General features: G+C 40.7%; 1 protein-coding gene across 1 annotated transcript in view; it reads right to left on the bottom strand.

Moving 5' to 3' along the window:
* Thbs4 (thrombospondin 4) overlaps positions 1-18,570 on the bottom strand; it is a 43,972-nt gene extending 25,402 nt beyond the window's left edge. The window contains exons 1-3 of the mRNA XM_047555628.1: positions 18,150-18,570; positions 13,868-14,071; positions 1,782-2,029 (exon numbers count right to left, since the gene is read on the bottom strand). Of these exons, the coding sequence (XP_047411584.1) occupies positions 1,782-2,029; positions 13,868-14,071; positions 18,150-18,237 (540 nt within the window). The 5' untranslated portion in view covers positions 18,238-18,570. The remainder of the gene's footprint in view (positions 1-1,781; positions 2,030-13,867; positions 14,072-18,149) is intronic.
* Between the last annotated feature and the right edge of the window lie 1,224 nt (positions 18,571-19,794).

Raw genomic sequence — 19,794 nt, 5'->3', positions numbered from 1 at the left:
GGAAATAAAACTTGTTGGAAACCTGTGATTTTTAAAAAAAATTTTCTCCATAATGTATCCCTTTGCCCTTCCTTGATTTCTTCCTCTCAGTAATGAGTACAGATTCTGATGACCTTGTCATGGTTGAGTTCTGACTTTTAGAAACTGATTTATTTGGTTGTGGACACTAATTTCTGAAATGGTCAGTGACACAATTTCTGACTCTCATTTTGATTACTTGGTCCATTTCAGGAATTCAGAAACAAAGTTAAACATATCTTGTTATTCATTACTGTTCCCTATGTATGTCCACATTAAAAAGTCCTTCAAAAGTCACTGCAAAACCAAACCAAAAAAAAGTAAAACACAACAAAAGAAGCTTAGATTTTAGCTTTCTTGGAATTTCTGCTTAAAAAATGCTTACTTTTCATTCAAGCACAAAATTCTAGAATCAGATTCACAGTTTTTATATTACTAAAACTTTATTGCAATTCTACTTGTAATGAAAGTCATTGCTTACACTCTGCTCTTTGTACAAAGGGTGTGGAGCAGCTTGTAACTAAAGCACATATAATGAAATAATAAAATAGAAATGGAAAATGAGGATTAAGAGATAGGAGACAACAATATTATTGGTTATAACAAATGAACGCAGTTACTCATTTTGGCATTTACTTCTATACCAGATAAAATCCAAGAACTACAGCCAGATATAAATTATTGGAAAGGACAAAGAATACTAGTAGGAAATGAAGCATCTCCTAGGACAAAAATTCTAAAAGAAATGTATATAGTAACTTCCACAGTAAGTGCAATGAAATATTAATAATAAAAGAACCATTGGCATGGTGTAGAAGACAGATGGTAGGATTTTTTTTTTTTTTTAAGAGCAAGTAGATCTAAGTTGGCTGGCAGTTAAGTTTCTTTTTGCTAGTGGATTTCCTGTCATGACCTGTGAAAAATGAAATTTTTTGAGAAGGGGTCTCACTAAATTGCCCAAGGCAGCTATCTTAACTCAAACTTAGGGTTGGGATTTTCTTTAAAGAATTAGAACTCCACCCTTGGGTACTGCGGACAGAACTTGGGGGCATTCCAACACTGAGCTACACCTCCAACCCTTTTCATTTTTATTTTGAGACAGGGTTTTGCTGATTTGCCCAGGTGGTCCTCAAACTTGTGATCCTCCTAACCTCAGCCTCCCAAGTCGCTGGGGTTATAGGCATGCCCCACCATGTGGGGCTTCCAACCAATCTTTTTTCTTTTTGCTGAAAAAGAATAAATAGGAGAGGGAAGGAGGAGGTACTGGGGACTAAAATGAAGCAAATTATATTCCATGCATGTATAATCATGTCAAATGAACTCCACTATTATGTATAACTATAAAGCACTCATAAAAACATAAAAACTAATAAATATTATAGAAATTATGGGAACAGATAATCCTGTCCCACAAAGATAATTATTTTAACTTTAGCTGTTCCCTTTTAACTTTACGATCTGAAAAATTGACTTCCAAAACTGTACTTCTCATAGGAGGCAGAAGCTCTCAGCTTTGGTTTTGTATTAGAATCAGTATTTTTCAAGATACTGATGCCTAGGCACCAGCCCTACAGATTCTGATTGATTTGTTGAGGGTGGCATCCTAGCAGTTCCGCAGGTGATGCTAGTGCACAGCCAGCATTAGACCCACTGTCTGGGAACAGGGATGAGTCAACAGTACATTTTCCATAACACATGCCTTTGCATCCCCTAGGCCTTGGCATTTCATCTTTCCATTCTGGAGAATGGTTTGTGGTTCCTACCTGTGCCTTCCTCTGGAAAGTCCTCAATTCAATGGATTCAGGATTCTGAGAGAGGCTGGAAAAGGCTCTGGGGAGATTGTGAACTGAATCTATTTGGGAACAGTCCAGGTAGAGCTCCACAGAGCCAGCCCCTCGTTGCAAATTGGTCAGCCTCAGGAGCATCCTGTGCCGCCTCCCGTCTGCCAGTTGTAGGTTATTGAAAACCACCAAATGGATCTTCCCATCATTCTTCAGGTAACGGAGGATGGCTGGAACCAAGCACAGGTCAATGAATGGTGTAATAAGGAGAAGTGGGGCAGTTCTATGCTGAGCAGCCTCCTGGTTACAAGGCTAGGTCACTAGAAAGAGGACAAACAAGTTGATGAATACTGATTCTCCATCTCTTGCATGCAAGGCACGGTCACAGGCAGTGCAAGGAAGCAGCACTAGATGCCCATGCTCCTCCTGGGAGTGTTTTGTGCTGATGGGGAGACACACAATACTAGCAAATCTGAAAAGAACACAACCCTGGATAGTGGAAAATACAGCAAGCAAGTAGAAGCTAGCAGACTAAAATCCAAGTAAGCTCCTTGGGGCATGAATGCATTAATTTACCAAATATTTACTAAGCACTACCATGGGTAGGACTGGGTGCTGTCCTTAGTTGTTTTAAATATTTAACTTCTCACTGCAAAACCATAAAACTGAAATAACTATAGATGAGGAAAGTGAAGCTCAGATAAGTGAAAAAATTTGCTCAAGGACAACATGAGTGGCAGGACTAGAATTTGAACCTGAGTGTGGTTAATTCCATGACTAAAGCACTACTAGGCATGGATAGGACTTTGTAAGCATATGTCAAATGGAAGGCTCCTCAGCAGCTGACCCCTAATTTAATAATGCTCATCTGGAAAACAAAAGGTATCACTGACTCCCAAAGAAGGAATAGGAGGGAAATCTACTACCTTATTTTCTGTTATGTTTTTCCTTCTTCCTATACCTACCTTCTTAAGCTCACTAAATAAAAATGGGCATGAATTTTAAATTTTGGTTTTCGTTCTTGTTTTTTACTCCATTATTGGTCTGAACATGTTGGGCCTTGAACTATAGTCTGGTCCTAGAAGCTGATCCTTTGCAAAGGGAGCCTATTGACTGAGGCTTGCCAGAGAGATTAAAGACCTTGCTTCCGAGTCTTGGTGAGACAACTAAAACACCTCTAGGTCCATCCACAGGTACTACTCCCAAACCCAAATTCACAGTCCCAGGGATTACAAGGTCAAGGTCAATTACAAATGGTAGATAGCTGATGTGGTAAACATATCTTTTCAGTTCTAAAGGTCTGAGCTAAAACTATCAGTTGCCACCAAAAATGGAAAAGCCTGAAATTGGTAGGACTGATCTGAAGGGCAATTTAATGGTATATATATCATACTTTTAATTGTACAGATCCTTGGCCCAGCAAGGTCACTTCTAGGGATTAAAACTTTAAAAAAATTAAAATGAGGAGGGTGGAGGGGAAGAAGCACCAAGATGTACTGATGTACATTCATTTCAGAAATATTTGGAGCAACATATATCTAAAAAGGGAGGATTGGCTACTTAAAAATTATAACATAATAATGGAATGGAATATTATGGAACAGTTGCATATTAAAAGCACAAAAACACATTTCCAGGATTTAGCTAAATGAAAAAGAAGGATTGTAAGTCAGTATAGTTTCCTTCAGAAAAATGTACATGTACATTTCACATATGTGTGTATGTACCTATATAAAATTAGAAAATATGTCAACATATGGTAATTGCTGGGTGCTTGAATGTATATTTTTTCCTCTTGCTCATCTTTATCATCTAATTTTTCTGCAAGAAACACCCATTACTTATATACAAAAAAGGGGGGAGGGAAACTCATTATATACATATACCCAGATGCTGCTACTGTCGATCTGTATGATTTGTGGCAAGTAACTCAGACCATCTTTCTTCAAGTACCTTTTCCGTAGAGTGTAAATGCTAGCTTGGTGCTACCCCATGGCCTAGCCAGCCGAGAACACCTGATTATGTTGCAATACTGCCCAAGAAAACAATCTACAGTGAAACTTTAAGGATGTATGTTAAAGGCTTTCTGCACATTTGACTTTCTAGGTTCATTTTCCTACCCCTTCATTTGATTTTTTCCATTTGACCAGAGTCTGAAGATCATCAGCTGGCATCAGGTTCTGTGACAGAGAGATGGTAGGAGGAGGCAGGTAGGAAGTCTCCTATGTCTACCTAGTCACTGCCACGTGCTTCCTGAGAGAAAAGAAGTGGGAAGACCTGGCAGGACAGGTTAGCAACAAGGATTTTCTATGATTATGTTACACAAGCAAGTTACCCCAAGTGTAAGACCTAAAGAAACCTCATATGAAAAGAAAGAAAACAATGGCTGGGGGAAATTGACAGGAGAAGAAATCATTAAGGTATTTCTAATCTGGGCTACAGCAGAATTTTTACCCTTTTCTTTAATTTCTGAGAATTTATAATAGTAGCTGCCTGACTGGAAATTGGAGACATGCATAATAACCAAAAAGAGGGAGAAGTTGAGTCCAAACATAACCACTAATTCAAATTTTTCAACTTTAATTACTTTACCATTTAAAACACTTTTGCAAATGCCTGGAGTTTTTATAGACCAATAAAAATACCACTTGGACCACCACACTTGAAATAGGTCATGCACGTATTTATTCAATGGCTCCTCTTTCTAGTTATGGCTACTAGTTCTGTTCCCTATATTCACAGTTTAAGACAATATACATATGGACTTAATAAAAATACTCTTGATTTTCCTCCCCAAACCAAGATTTCTGTGAAATTCAAAGGAAACACATTTTTCGTGCACTTGCTGTCTGCTGTTAACAGGCCTTCACAGGGCACGTGGGCCATGGTTTATTTTCATAACTGAATAGCAGAGTTAAATTTTATAAATAGCACTAGCGCAGTACTTCATATATAGCAGGTGCACATTAAGTATTGTGAATATAAACTTTCAACGAATAATTAAATGTTTAAAGCTTTTTGTATTGAAAATAAAAAGGCTTTAATTTCAACAATTCAAAATTTATTGCAGGTAGCAAAACCTACTATTGGGTTTGCATTCTCATTTAAGGGAATTCTGTGCTTCTGCCTTGCTTTTTTTGCAATGCAACACTCAAATGACAAATTCCTTGTGCTCCTAGATCTTGTGACAACAGCAAGAGGGGGAAAAAAAAAAGGAAAGAAGAATCATGGAAACTTCCATCCTCTGTTAGCAGACAAATTATCAAGTACTTTGACATTTACCATTCTTCACACTTGATCCAATAATTCTCATTTCTCTTATGGCTTCCATTTTTCATTTTTCTTTTTTATTGCAAATTCCTTACTTCAGTGCCTCTACTTATTTTATCCTCAGAACAGTAAGACTACCCCAGAGGGCAGACAGGCCCCTGCTCAGGAAACTCAACATGTTTGCATCAGTCATACTGAATCCGGAAACTGCGAGAGCTCTGGCTGTGGAACCAGTGGCCTGCTGGGTGGGAGTTTCCCTGACCTTCTGTGAAGCAGTACCATGGGGAGAGGGAGAGAAGTTACGTGTTCCCTTCTTCTCCACAGTCCCTCTTCCCAGGGTTCACCTCACCCCATCTTAGCCCAACACACACAGAGCAGAGAGAACAAAACAGAAGAAAATACCACAGAGGGAGAAGAGCATCATTCCACCCCTCCAGCAAAGGATGAGAAGCCAGTCCCCCAACGCTGGAACCACCACACCTCTGCCACGTCACCACCCTGGGGAGCGCTGTGGTCAGGAAAACCACCTCTGGGTACATTTCTGTTTCTTCAGCTGTAACACATCCAGTTCATGTGCTTGATTTTCACTCACCACCAGCTGAACGAGTCTGCTTGGTGATTCCGGCCTGCTTATCTTGCAGGTCCAATACAAAGAATGCAGCCACACCAGACCGAAGCAGAAGGCTGTGGACCAGTAGGAGCTCTGGTTGCAATGGTGTCTCTGCCTCTACTCTGCTCCATCTCTTCTCGGTTAGATTCCTGCTTCGCCTTCCCATTGTGGGTCTCTTTCTGCACAGATTTTTGGTACTGACAGATTGAGCTTCTTCTAGGACCCTCTTGATTCAGCTATTGCCTTCTCAAGCAAGCTCACAAACACTCAAACAAAATTTTTCACTGATTCCCTAGTGGTTTCTAAACAATGTCTCAACTCCTCATCCCAGAACTGACCCCAATCTCTCTACCACCTCAATTACCCTCCACATTGCTAAGTCTTACTAATTTACATATATGTGTAGCATCTTAGAGCAGCAATACAACTATCTGTGGAACAACAAAAAAGATATTTATTTGTTCACTGATTTTTGCTACAATTTAATCCTTTTTTATTTTTTAAATGCAGAGGTGCTTTCTATTGGTTTTATTTATATAAATCCTTTAATTCTAAATTTAGCATCTTTGTGACCAATTTTATGGCACTGTTCAAAAGCTAATTTCCATGCCAGGGCACCAGGCTGACACAGGAACCACAGAACTCAGCCTGACTGAATACAATCCTGTGACTGGCAGGGAATGAGGAAGCAAATCTAAGCAATAAAGATTTGAGGTGTTGTTATCTCAGGAAAGAATTTTAAAAGGTACTTTTTGAAAAGCGATTCTGGTAGTCAAAAATATTATGAAAATGTTGAATGTCAAAGCAATGATGCAAGGTGCCAGCTTTAAAAAACTTGAAATAGAAGTATTTTGTCTGCTTGGGCAAAGGAGTTCAGAGTGACCTGGCCCACAGGTAGCATGCTCATGAAGGTAGTTTGGGGCTTCCTGCTTTGCTTGGCAAATTACTTTGCTCTTCCGACACTTTTAAAAATGGCATCATCGTCAGTCTTTCCTCCCCTTTTAACACAATTAAACATTTTTAAAAATGCCTTTTTTGCTATTAATGTCTTTTGTGATGGAGATTCTTGTTTGCCTTTGCTTATTATCTTTATGTCCTAATCTCCAGGTCTTGGTGACTTTAGTACTTTGGAAATACATACAAAAGGTAAATTGAATAGTTTTTCCTGAAAGTACATCAAGTAACTTCTAGCTATGATAAATGCAGCCTGTTTCAAAATTTTCTTGTAACAGTTTGAACAAATATAAAGTTTACAGATACATACATACACACAGAGCAAACAAACTATCCAGTGAAAGGAAACCAGAAATGATAATAAACATCTGCAGAAGTATTTTTGTTTTGAAAAATTTTGAGAGTCCTCCTAGTATTCAACTAAATGGAGGTGACAGAGCTGTGAGGTACACAGCATCTAAAGGTTACATTATAGAAGGAAGCTGCAAAGCAATTTCTTAAGCACCTATGGAACCTTTATAGCCTTAGAAGAATCACAGAATATTAGCATTATAAGTCATCCAGCTTAATATTTCACTTCGCAAATCCCTTCAATAAAATGCAGCCTCTACCAGCACATTTCCAGTAACAAGGAACTCATTACTTTGCAGAGAAATCCATTTCACTTTTGGATAGCTTTCCAAGATTTCCTAATATAGAGCCAATATCTGTTTTCTCTGACTTCCACCAATGGGTCCTAATTTTACTCTTCAGAGTTATAGACAGATTTAGCTGATCCTCCTTTCAAATGACTTTCTTCAAATACTTTAAGGCAACTTTCATATCTGTCCTGTTTTCTGTCTGGCTTCTTTATTCTTCAGTTCCTTTTTTTTCAGCTTGAACGTGATAAAAAGAAAAACAGGGTCCAAATGGGTACTGTTTTGGTGACTCTTCTCAAGGCAGTCTCTGATCTCTTGGTGTCCCTGTGAAATGTGTGCAGGACTAGATGTACTATTAAGAATGTGGTTTGGGATAATGAGAGCACAGTGGGCCCCTTAACCTGGGCACACATGTGCATTAATGAAACTTAACATTTAAGGAGACATTTAAAAACAGTTGCATTACAGTCACTGTTCATTCAGCAAACCTTTTTGAGCATCTAGGCACTAGGTTCAACATGAATTTGTTCTTAATGCTGTTGAACTCTTAGATCTCCCACATTGTGTAGTTCTGCAAGTTTTCAATTCTAATGGATTTATATTTTTGTTAAATATCATCTGCTGGATTGTGGCCCATTGTACTATCTTAATATTGATGATGGCATTCAATACATTCAACTCAATTTTCTAACTTCATCCCAAGTGAAAACGCAACAATACTTTTTTTTAAAATACTGTTTTAAGTCATTGTTGAAAAGTTCAATGCCCAAGAGAGAGAGAGAGAGCTCTGTCAAAAGTCATTAGACATGTGACTATAAGGCGACTTATTAATCCACAGAAGTACTATTATCTACCTTACTTTTAAAATATTATTCAGAAAGGTATGATGAGTGACTTTATAAGATTTTTTTCTGAAGTCAAAATACATTATGCTCAGAGCATCTTTTTGATCTATTAGCTTAGAAATTGTACTGAAAAAAGTTTGGTATGACATATTCTTAGCAACCCCATTTTGCCTTTAAAAAAATCCTAGATTTCTTTTCCAGGCAATCCTAAAATACATGAATAATAATACAAACCTCTGGGGGTTTGTCCTAAAGTTCACTAGCCTGTGGTTTTCAGAATTCACTTTTGCTCTCTGATAAAAAGGGAAACGTTTGCCTCTCTCCAGTCTATTCTCTGTGATTTCTAAATGTTACCCAGAGTGGCTCCACTATCACTTTCTTCACTAAATACCCCAACATATAATTCACAAGACAACTATACTCACTAAAGAGATGGAGTGGGGTTTTTTTTTTTTTTTCTTATCTCCTCAATTGGTTTGGGTTTTTGTTTTCTTTTAAGCCATTCTTGACAACTTGAAGAATGTTTCATTGATGGGTAAGACAGAAACTAAAAAGTTATGACTTATTGCTATCATTTACTAATCGTGCATCGCATAGTTCAAGAAGTAGGTTTATTCCTTCCTTACTCCTCCCTACTTGGAACATAGCTAAAAACATCCCTTTTAATGTTATTATCTTATGTGTTAATCACTAACTTTGACTCAGGTAAGTTTCAGCTTCTCTGTCCTAATCATTATCGTTTTGTGTCAAGTTTTAAATTCTTTCCATCTTCTGCATATGACCACTTTAAAATTGAGCTCATTCAAGGGCATCTCATAGGAATATTTTGAAAGTTAAAAGGGAAAATGAGCCTTGAGCTTTTATCATAATCCTGACACTTTAAAAGGCTCCATAAAAGTTGTTATTAATGTTTGAGACTCCTCATTTCCCCCCACTCATTACTGGGTCTAGGATTTTTATTTCTAAACTCTACCATCTCTCGCAAACTGTGTTTCCTTAGCCTGCAGTCTTCAGAACCACTACTCTGAACCATCTGACATCTCCTATCCTGAGGCTGAGCAGTCTGACTCTATTCATGACAGCAAATGCTTGGGTTTCCTTCACCTCCACGGCCTCAGATTGTCCTTCCATGACAATCGAGTGAAGAATAAGGAAGCAGTTCTTCCCATTTTCTTTTTTTGAAAGGTAAAGCTCTCATCAAGGAAAGTCTTTTTCTTTGGAAGACAGTTACCTAAATAACAGACATTGATTGGTCTGTCTATCCATTAATTCATCCTACACTATTTAAGAACTATTTAAGCCTCATAGCCTAAAGAAGATTATTATACCTTACAAAATTCAGTTCTTGTAATCAACCTGGGATGTAGCTATCATCATCTCCACTTAAGAGATGAAAAACCAGGGCTAAGAGAGATTCAGAGAGGTACTCAGGGCAACAAGTTGGTAAGATTTCTACCTGGGACTCAAACCTGTGAAAATAACTGCAAAGCTGTCTTCGTGCCAGATACTAGAAAAGCATCAACCATATCCAGCCAGGTGGTTTCTGTAGAATGTTTATTTCTGTCAAGATTTTATCACCTGCAATACTAATAACTACAGATCATTTGTACCAGAAATACTCTCATATCCTCATTCAAAAGTTCTTTAGCATTCATTCATTAACAAAGCTTATTCTGAGCACTTACCATGTACCAGACACTGTGTAATTTCAGAATTTCCACAGTGGTATACACCTTCTTTAACAAACAACTCTGCTCTTCTCAGCCTCCATTTATTCTATCCAGTCCGCTCACGAACTATGTTCAAGGCACTGCACCTGGACCCCCTACAGAACATTCAAAGTGCTGCAGCAGATACAAGGGGAAGGAAACTGGGGATGTAGCTTAGAGGTGGAGTGCTTGCCTAGCTATGCCCAAGGCCCTGGGTTCAATTCCCCAGTAGCACTAAAAGACAGACAAGAAAGAAAAGGGATATTGAGCCTCCCTGCCTTGAGGGAGCTCCCAACCTTTCGGAGAGAAGAACTAGAAGAAGGTCAAATACAGGGTAAGCTAAGGCTAGAACTCTCCTCAAGATGTACAAGGTCATACAAGGAAAACTATGAGAAGGTGTTGAGGTGGTCTTGAATGTGTAGGATTTTGGTATCTGGAGATGGTGCAGCTCATGTCCTGGGGAGGGCAGAGGGGCAAGAGCATAAGGATAGAGAAGGAAAGATGGCATGAGTGGATCCAGTGGATAACAGCCAGTCCCTCTAGACTGCATGAGGGACAAAATGGAAAGGTGGTGAGGGACATGCAATGGAAACCCTGAAGACCCATTTGGGGTGTTTGCACCTTTTTCACTGATGGTCTCTGGGGTCAGCTGTAACCCCACCCAAATTATGTTTTGTGAGCAGTAATGAGGTGGTCACAGGTGGGGTGACTTGGAAAAGGTGAGTGTAGAAGCAGAGTATAGTGGCAAGCTCATTCTCTGCAGTCTTCATTAGCAATACTTTAGTGTGTTCCAGGAGCTCCTCTGGGACTGACAGTCCCATCCTGCTCTTTGATACATACTATGGGTGAAGTCACCCTCCTTTTTCTCTCAAGTCATGAACTCATTAAAGTCTATTAAGTGGAAAGCATTTATTTCATACTCAGGTGTTTAAAGCCAGCAGAGATACCTATGGATTTCTTCTGACTGCTTCACTGTTTTCTATGCAATCAACCACAAGGGTGATCAGCTGAGCCTCAGCCAGTTAAATGACACCTGGAGCTCACTATCCATGGAGATATTCTCCCCCGCCCTCCATAAACTGTGTCAGTATGGCTACTACTGGACACCTCAATGGGGAGTCACAACCACATATCACCTCTCTTCCTTGGTCCTGATGGACCCAACAACTTCTCTTTATTGTTCTAGTCAGAATGGACTGCTGCTCCTTCCCAGAACTGCCTAGTACTTCTCCTACCCTTGCAGTGACAGAACTTTTCTATGCACATTCTTCAACTCTCCAAGCTTTACTACTAGTAAAAATTCCTTTGTTTTCTGAGAATCCTCATTTCTTGACTATTCTGGACTCTTTTTTCCCTCCATATTTTCTAAGAATTTTTAATCTTCTCTAATTGGAGTGGGGGGTGTTAGCTTTCCATCACTGTGACAAAAATACCAGAGTGCAAAAACTTAAAAGGAGGAAAGGTTTATTTTGGCTCAGTTTCAGATATTTCAGTCCATGGTCTGTTGACTCCATTGTTTTTGGGCCTGTGATAAGGCAGAACATCACAGCAGCAGGTGTGTGGTGGAGCAAAAGTTGGTCATCTCATGATGGCCAGAAAGCAAAGGCCAAAGAAGAAAGGGGCCAGAGTCTTAATATCCTCCCAGGGGTATGTTCCCAGTGACCTAACTTCCTCTCACTGGGCCCTACCTACTAAATGTTTCACCAACTCCCAACAAAACCACAGGCTGTAATCAAGCCCTTAGCAATAGGCTTTTGAGGGACATTTAAGAAAACCATAACAGGAGGTATTCATCAACCTTTTCATCTTCTTTAAAATTTCAATCTGGTATTTGGAGCTGGTATTTACAGCTGCAACCCATTACCAGTGATTCTCCAGAGAAAACGCACTAAGAGTCCCTCACTCATTTATCTACCTGCCCATATATCTAGTGTTACTCTTGCCTTTATGGAGTAGATGGAGAGCATTAGTTCAGAGGACGCTGCTTCCTTGTATTTCCTGGCATCATAGACTCTCCACCAGAGAGGTTCACACAGACTGGCCAGTTTAGAAAATGTAAGGCAAGCTGCAGGGAGGGTGAAGAGCTGGAGCAGAGTTTATCACTGTTCAGAGGACCTTGTAGCCATTAAGCTGAATGAGCTGAGAAAAAAAGAATCCTGAGACGCTGCTGCCTTATGGCCGAAGGGCAGTGAGTAGCTGATTGGGAGGTGAGCAGTTCCTTCGATAGAAATGAGGCAGATGGGACTATTTGATGAGGCAGACAGGTGAGTAAATCACCTTTTAGCCCAGAGGACAGGCAAAGGGAGCAGGAATGGCTGACCTACCTGCTGACCATATGCCCAGACAATAAATATCATTACCCAAGGCCTCATCACAGAACTGAGAGGCCACGAGAGGACTCTGACTTGGCAGCAGGTGGAAGGAAGGAAGGAAGGAAAGTGTTGGAACTTGACCTAAAAGGAGGGGTTCAAGTCCCCTTCCTTTTTGCTTTAATGCTGTAGTCCTATGAAAACTAGGAATCAGGGATTTTTTCATGTGCTAAGTCTACAGATTAAGGGTTCAATCATGAAGAGAATCTAAGAGTCTCTGAAGTACTAGAAAGGGTCTACTTTATAAAGCCAGATGAAAGAAATATAAAACCCAAGAAGAAGGACTAGTCCTCCTGTTTTATTAAATGCAGGAGGCAGCCGGGACACTTATCTGTCACATTCCTCTATAAACAGGAACAGGTGTTGTCCTTAGGGCGCCGGTGGAGGGGAAGAGAGAGAAAACAGCAACCTTTCTCTTTGGGAGTCATTTCTTACTACTTGTAGCAACTCACTCTGACAGCAAAACAGATAACAGCAGAGGGATCAAATAGGTGACAAACCTGTGTAAACTGGCAAGCAGGCAGAAAAGAGAGCTGTTCTTTCTGTTCTGCTGGTTGAGGGGTATTTTCTCCACCAAGGCTAGCACGGTGCTTACAGAGCTGGGAATTAGGTCTGCTCAGTCACAGGCATCCAAGGGAACATAAGAGTAGTGTGGATGGTCACTACAGAATAATGTTTGTGTCTCACCATTACATTCATATACCGAAGTCCTAATCTCTGTTGTGGTGGTGTTTGGAGGTGGGGCCTTTGGAAGGTAACTAGGTCTAGATTAGGTCCCCAGGGTGGAACCTTTGTAATGGGTTTCACGTCCTTATATGGAAGACACAGGGAGTGCTTGTTCTCTCTCTCCCTCCCGCCCGACCCCCACCCCTCTCTCTCCACACTAAAGAGGATACAGGGAAAAGATGGCCATCTACAAACCAGGAAGTGGGCCCTTAACAGAACCACATCTGCAGGCACCTGGACCTTAGACTTCTCAGCCTCCAGAACTGTGAGAAATAAACGTCTGTTGTCTAAGCCACCTAAGGCCATGACACATTGTTAAAGAGACTGAGCTTACTAAGGACAATGGCCTAATTATCCTGGATCTTGTCCCTTCCAGAACCAGATTCAGAGTAACAAGAGAATGGGACAATGTCAAAAAGAGTCTTGGCCACAAGAATTCTCCTCCTTCTTTTTGGCGATGATGGGGATAGAACCCAGGGCCTCGTGCACACTAGGCAAGTACTCTACTACTGAGTGATACCCCCAGCCTTGATCTTCATTCATTCTCCCAGTATCACCTCCCCCTAATACAGGTAAATGTACAAAAATATGGTATTGAAAACAAAATGAACATGGGTGGGAAAAAATTGTCCAAAGGAACCATCTTAGGCAAAGTAGACCCCAGATCCTGGAATAGGAGAAAGAAGAGGATAAGGGGATTTATTTATTGATTGATTTATTTATTTTTTTATATTTTGTGGTACTGGGGATTAAACCCAGGGGCACTCTGCCACTGAGATAGCCCCTTTTAATTTTTTATTTTGGGTCTTGCTAAATTGCTCAGTCTGGCCTCAAACCTGTAATCCTCCTGCTTCAGCCTCTTGAGTTGCTGGGATTACAGGCTTGCACCACAACACCCAGCCCGAGAAAGGAATTTTTAAGAAAATAATCTCTGCAAATTTGCTTACCTTTGTTTAAACGCCCCATCACAGTAAATTCAAAATATTTGCTGTTGTCAGTTGAGGAATAGAGGCCGAAGATGGTAGCTGAGCTTTTAGTCTGTAGCTTGAAGGTGGAGATCACATAGAGCTCATTCAGGGTGGGATCTGTCAGGACTGGTTGCAGAGCGCTTGGGTTCAGTCTCTGACTGGAGGATGGGAGAAGGTCAAAGACTGGGGAGAAGGGGAAAAGAAGGGAGTCAGAGAAAGATTAACTTTGGGGTAAACTTTGTGTGTGTGTGTGGGGAGGGCATCTGACAATAAGGTACAAAATAGTGTAAACTAATCTCATCATTTTTTTTCACATTGCCCCACTCACCAGTTCTTCCTTGTCCCTTTTATGGACTTTCAAGGTAGAAAGAAATGAAAGTTTGGACTTTCAAGGTAGAAGAAATATCACAAAATATTCATCACTGGTTATAGCCCTTAAGAGAAGACTAAATTTGCAAACACAAAATTGGATTTGGCTGAATAAGTGGCTCTGCAAATGCCCACTAGGAAAAGCATGAAAGGCGTAGAGTACAAGCGTGGCAGGTGAGAGCTTCCAGTTCAGGGCTTTTCTCGTGTCCTGGAGCAGCGAGTTTTAGTCGTGGGGTCCCTTATGTACCTCCCAGACCAGAACCAATTGCAATTTTTTTTCCGTCAGTGATAAATGATAGAGAATCCAGCAGGGAGCGTGGATGTGTGGTAGATGTAGCACCAGCAGAATGATTTGCTAGCTTTGTGAGACCTGAAGCGCTCCCTTTGTGCCTTTACAATTCTTCGATATTGCCCTGTTAAAAAAAATCCCATTATGGAAACAAAACAAAATGATGTGGTTTCTATTTCTTGACTGCCTTCTGATGTATAAAACTGAAATCTGAATTCGTATTTGTATAAGTTGCCTTAGATCAAGCAAGCAGCACTTTTTTGGTAAAGTTTTATAGGGGTCATGGATCTGTGAGGGAGAGTGTCTGGAACTACTTAAAAGGCAAAGGTCACATTTCACTAGAAGTTACTTATAATTTTTATTAGTTTATGCAAATATGATTTGAACAATTCCATAGGCTGTGGGAACTTCAGCACCTAGAGCTGTCTCTTAGACACAACAATCTGGGTACTAAAAGGGTGATATTGATAATATACAAAGAACTCTCACAAATCAACACGATAGAAAATTGGACAAGGAACATGAAAAGGCAATTTATAGAAAAAGAATCAAATGACCAGTAAATATATACATAAATGTTCATATGCTTATCTAATGATGAAGGAATTGCTTATTTAAAGAGTATGATATTATTTTCACTACTAAAGTGGAAGAATAATAAATGCAGTAATGCCCAACTGTTCATGGAAATGAACCCTCTTGTGTACCTGGTAAGACTTGAAACATTTTGAAGATAGTTTCAATAACAGTATCAAAAGCCCTAAACACACATGCTCTCTGACCAAGCCATTTTACTTCTTAGGGAATAGTGGATAAAACAGTAAGTGATTTAGGTTATTAGGATATTAGTGATAAATCTAGAATTTCCATTTTGGAAGGAATTAGGGAAAAAAATCTAAATGGAAGAGATGGGAATCCTGAAGCTCTGTTGATATAGGACTTTGTCATAATAATGTAAACTGTCCTTAGCAAACAAGGAAGGATTGACAGAGGTTAAAGGAATGGTTAGTACCAACCCAAGCCCATCCCATGACACCTCAAGTGTTCAGTAAATAACTATTCACAATATCAAAATACTAGAAACAACTTAAGTGACCTATATTACAAATCCTGCTATGTCAATTTTGGTCCTTCCAAAAAAGCAGAATATCATCTATTTTCTAAACACAGCTACATACTTACAGATGTGGAAAGTTTATGATAGATGAAGTATAAACATTATAAACTATATGTATAACATGATCCAATTTGAAATATATATCTGCACAGAAAAAATATTTGAAGTGAAAAACAATATAGCAACATGTTCAAATTAATAGTAGCTATTTTTGGTTTGTATAAATTTTTTTCTTTTTTTGCTTATTCAATTTCTATTTTTCCTACAATGAACAGGCATTACTTTTGTTATGAGAAAAAATGAATAAAAGTTCTAGAACAAAGAGGGGAAAAAACCCAAGCTACTCAAGAATGTCTACTCTTTTTCAAAAGACAATTTGTCTTCCAACTGAATCTAGACTTTCTTTCACATGTACCAGGGAACTTTACACAACAGTGAATTTAATACTAGTTGTGTTGGAAAGCAGGCTGTCTGTGTTCCTTCTAGTGCCCCACATCTCCAAACCATGAAAACAGCTGCCTGCTATATTTCAAAGAGGGAATCAAATTTTTAAATTTCCAGAGAACAGGAAACTACATTTCCATCAATGGCAGAGGAGAAATAAGGTAATGTGTTTAAAAGTCTCATTCAGAACAAGGCATCTTCAGAAAAGAGATGCATGTTCAAGATATGAGATTTGCAGTCAAAACTAAACTCATAGTTCTCTGGATTCTTGCTTCAACTTGATGAGGTTCATAATTTAACTCAAGCTAAACTTGCTGTATTTCAATCTGTGTGGTTCATCTGATCCATTTGCTGCTCTCTCAAGAGGTAGAGTTGGGATTAGTTAGTAATGACTTTAGAGAGTGTTTTGAACAGGAAATGAGACACTACCATTTTCTATTAGTGTTATCACATTTAGTAAAAGTATCAGAATCCAAGCATAACCCTCTAGTGTTAGAGGTAAAATTACTGCTATCAATGAGCCCAACTATTATGGTATGTAAATCGAATACATTCTAATTTAAGACTAGCAATGCAGCTCAGAGGAAAAAGGAGATAAGCAAATTATGTAGCTGAGCTGATAATTGCAGACTAGATAACTCAATAAAAGAATCTATCAGAAACTTGACTTAATCAGATCATCCTCTGCAACTAAATTAACCAGATAATTTAGATAGTGTAGCCTGAATTTAAGTCTCCATAAAACTATGATGTCTAAGAAACGGAATCCATATCTAAGGCATACCATGAAGACGTGTGTTAAAACGTCAAGAATTTATAGAACACAAGATATTCTACCCATATGTCTAAACCTGCCAAATAACTTTTGCAATAAGAAAACTTTTGAATTGTGTTTAAAAACTTCTGTTCTTACCTTCCTAGAAGTTCAGAGTACAATCCATATTATAGACTATAGCTTTCTCAATATTTCTACCCAAACTAAAATTAGCACAGTATGCTGTAAAACCACAATTTGGGTCGTCTGGTCTGGAATCAAAATGAATTGGTGAAATGCAAAGTTTAAATGGTGATCACTGCAAAGAGGAGTGAGGAGAGTAGAGAATACCTCACATTCTCCGTTCTGGCTTCATGAGGAATAACAATTTTTACTTCAAGTTGTATCTCTTCCAGTTTTATTTCCTTGGTAATAAATCAACCCAGGCACCAACCACTGGATAACCAGTCAGAATCTCAAGCTCTTTTCTTGTTGAAATAATTTCTTCCTTCTGATCTTCACACAAAATTATGTTTAACATTAAGTGCTTTCTGCCAAAGGTTATCTGCATCCCATCTCATAAAGGGGTTGGAGAATTACTCAGGTTATCTTTTCTAACTGCTTATGGAATTTTTGCCTGTTCATAGAAGAAGACCAATTTTGTAACCCCTCTCTATTTATCTCAGGAATTAAGTGATGAAACCAAATTCTGAAAGAACTTCTGCTTTCTGGGGTCCAAGCAGTCAGAATAAAGGCGAGCTGCAGGGCAAGGGAGTGAATACCAGGCCCTCCTCAGGGGTGTTGGCCTAGCGTTTTGGGCGAACTATCATTTCCCATAGTTTCCGCTAGGTCCAATTGGAAGGACTTAAGGGTGCCAGGGCTGAGTGGAGGGAAGGGGCTATAGGGGGCAGAAAGTGGCCTTCATACAGCTTGGATTTCACCCTACACCAGACACCACTTAAGAGTTCTAGAACTGTGCGGTAAACTCTGAAGTAAACCCCACGTCTTTGCACAGACTGAAAGTTTTGCATCTCTCAAACTATTGTTTAGAGAATTGGTCTCATCACAGGATAATCGAATTTCAGGAAAAACTAGGCTCCAATCACCGCTTCCAATCACAGTGTGCTTTGATTCTGGTCCCACAGGGGCAGAGGTGTTTGAGGAAGTCCCCAGAAGCACGGGGTCGAACAGCAGGAGCTGGTCCCTCCACTCGCCCAGCGAGCACGGGACGGTGGGCTCCGCGAAGAGACCCGTGAGGGTCTCAAGCTCCCGGCTGGGACCCACTTACCCTGAGGGGTGGCCTGGGCGCCGGCTCTCAGCCACGGCTGCAGGACCAGGTGCAGCAGGAGGAAGGCGGCTCCGCGCAGGGCCAGCATGTTGGCTCTCTCTGCTCTCCGAGGGGCCAGTGGGTGACAGCTGTTTTGGCTCTGCCTCAGGGTCCCGGATTGGCGCCCGGTCCCTGGGTCCGGGTCCCGCAGGCAGCACAGGTGGCGGGTGCGCGGTGCAGGCAGTGATCCGAGCGCGGCGTCCGGGCTGCCGTCGGGAGGGCGCTTGAGTTCTGGCCACGCGCGGCTGGGGGCGCTGGCGGCTGGGCTCAGTGGCCGCAGCCGGGAGCTTTATGTCCCGCGGTCCGGGGGCGGGGGAGGACGAGGCGGGGGCGGCCCCCTTGGCCGGGATCCCCTCTTGCCGGGAAGGGTAGGGGCGGCCGGAGCGGGGATCGTGGGCCGCAGAGGGAAAGGCGTGGGTGTGGGAGGAGAAGGAATGCGAACCCACAGAGTCCTGGGGTGGGCGCAGGCACCGCCCGTGCTTAGCAGTGGGAAGAACCGGGGTGGGCAGTAGGGGCTGCGCAGGGAGGGAGGGAGGGAGGAAGAGGTGGCAGCTCGGCCGGAGCAGGCTCGTGCAGGACGGGCTGGAGATGACCCTGAGCAGAGGGGCGAGAGGGAGGAAGCCGGTGACTCTGGCCCGCTGGTTTTGGGCACCACCGGTCCCCCCTCCTCTTGTATTCCTTCTGTTTTCTAAAATGAGTATCATTTGGACAGGCTTCCTATGCCCTTCAGGGTTCTCTTCTGTATAATTCTGAAGGCTCTCCAGGAAAGTTCTGTCTCCTTAAGAAGAGCAACTGGTTTCTCATATTACCTAGAGATGTGTGTGTGTGTGTGTGTGTGTGTGTGTGTGTGTGTGTGTGTGTGTGTTTTGCTGGGGATTGAGCCCACATTCCCAGCCCTTTTAACATTTTATTTTTGAGACAGGTTGTTGCTAATTTGCTGAGGCTGGTCTTGAACTTGTGATCCTCCTGCTTCATCCTACCAAGTCACTGGGATCAGAGGCCTGGGCCACTCTGCCGGGCTCTTCAAGCTCTTCTTGAATACTTCAAATGGTGATATATATATATATATATTTTTTTCCCCTTCTTCTAGGTTTTGAGACACTAACAGTGACCATTTGAGAGTTTTTGTGTTTTTAATGGAAACAAAACACATCTCATGAAACCCATCCAGACAAAGCTATATAGAGGATGGTGGGGCAGTGCTTAATGGAGAATTTATTTTAAGTCCAGTTTCCAACACTCTGTCTGCCCACCTTTATTCCATTCTCCTTAAAGATTTTATGTGACATTTTAAAAGTGTGGCATTAGAGCTATAAGAGATGGAAAGTGCCTAAGTAATTAATGTTTCTTCTAGACAGAGCCTCCTAAGAATGATATGGACTAACTAGAGGAAAAAATATTTGAAAACCAGTAGGAAATTTTTCTCTCTGTAACATCTCAATTATGGAGAGGATCCTGAGAAGTTTTTCTATTCCCATCTTTTATAAAGCATGTCATTTCAAAGTTGAAGAAGCTACCTATTATAAATGGGAGATTAACCCACCATCATCTTCCCAAACTATGCTAGAATAATACCTCACCAATTATGATTCTGTTTACAGCTAAA

Source organism: Sciurus carolinensis, chromosome 6 (assembly GCF_902686445.1).
Source record: "Sciurus carolinensis chromosome 6, mSciCar1.2, whole genome shotgun sequence".
In the NCBI taxonomy this organism is placed as follows: domain Eukaryota; kingdom Metazoa; phylum Chordata; class Mammalia; order Rodentia; family Sciuridae; genus Sciurus; species Sciurus carolinensis.
The sequence above is the reverse complement of the archived record's forward strand: the minus strand, read 5'-3'. Positions and strand labels throughout refer to the sequence as shown.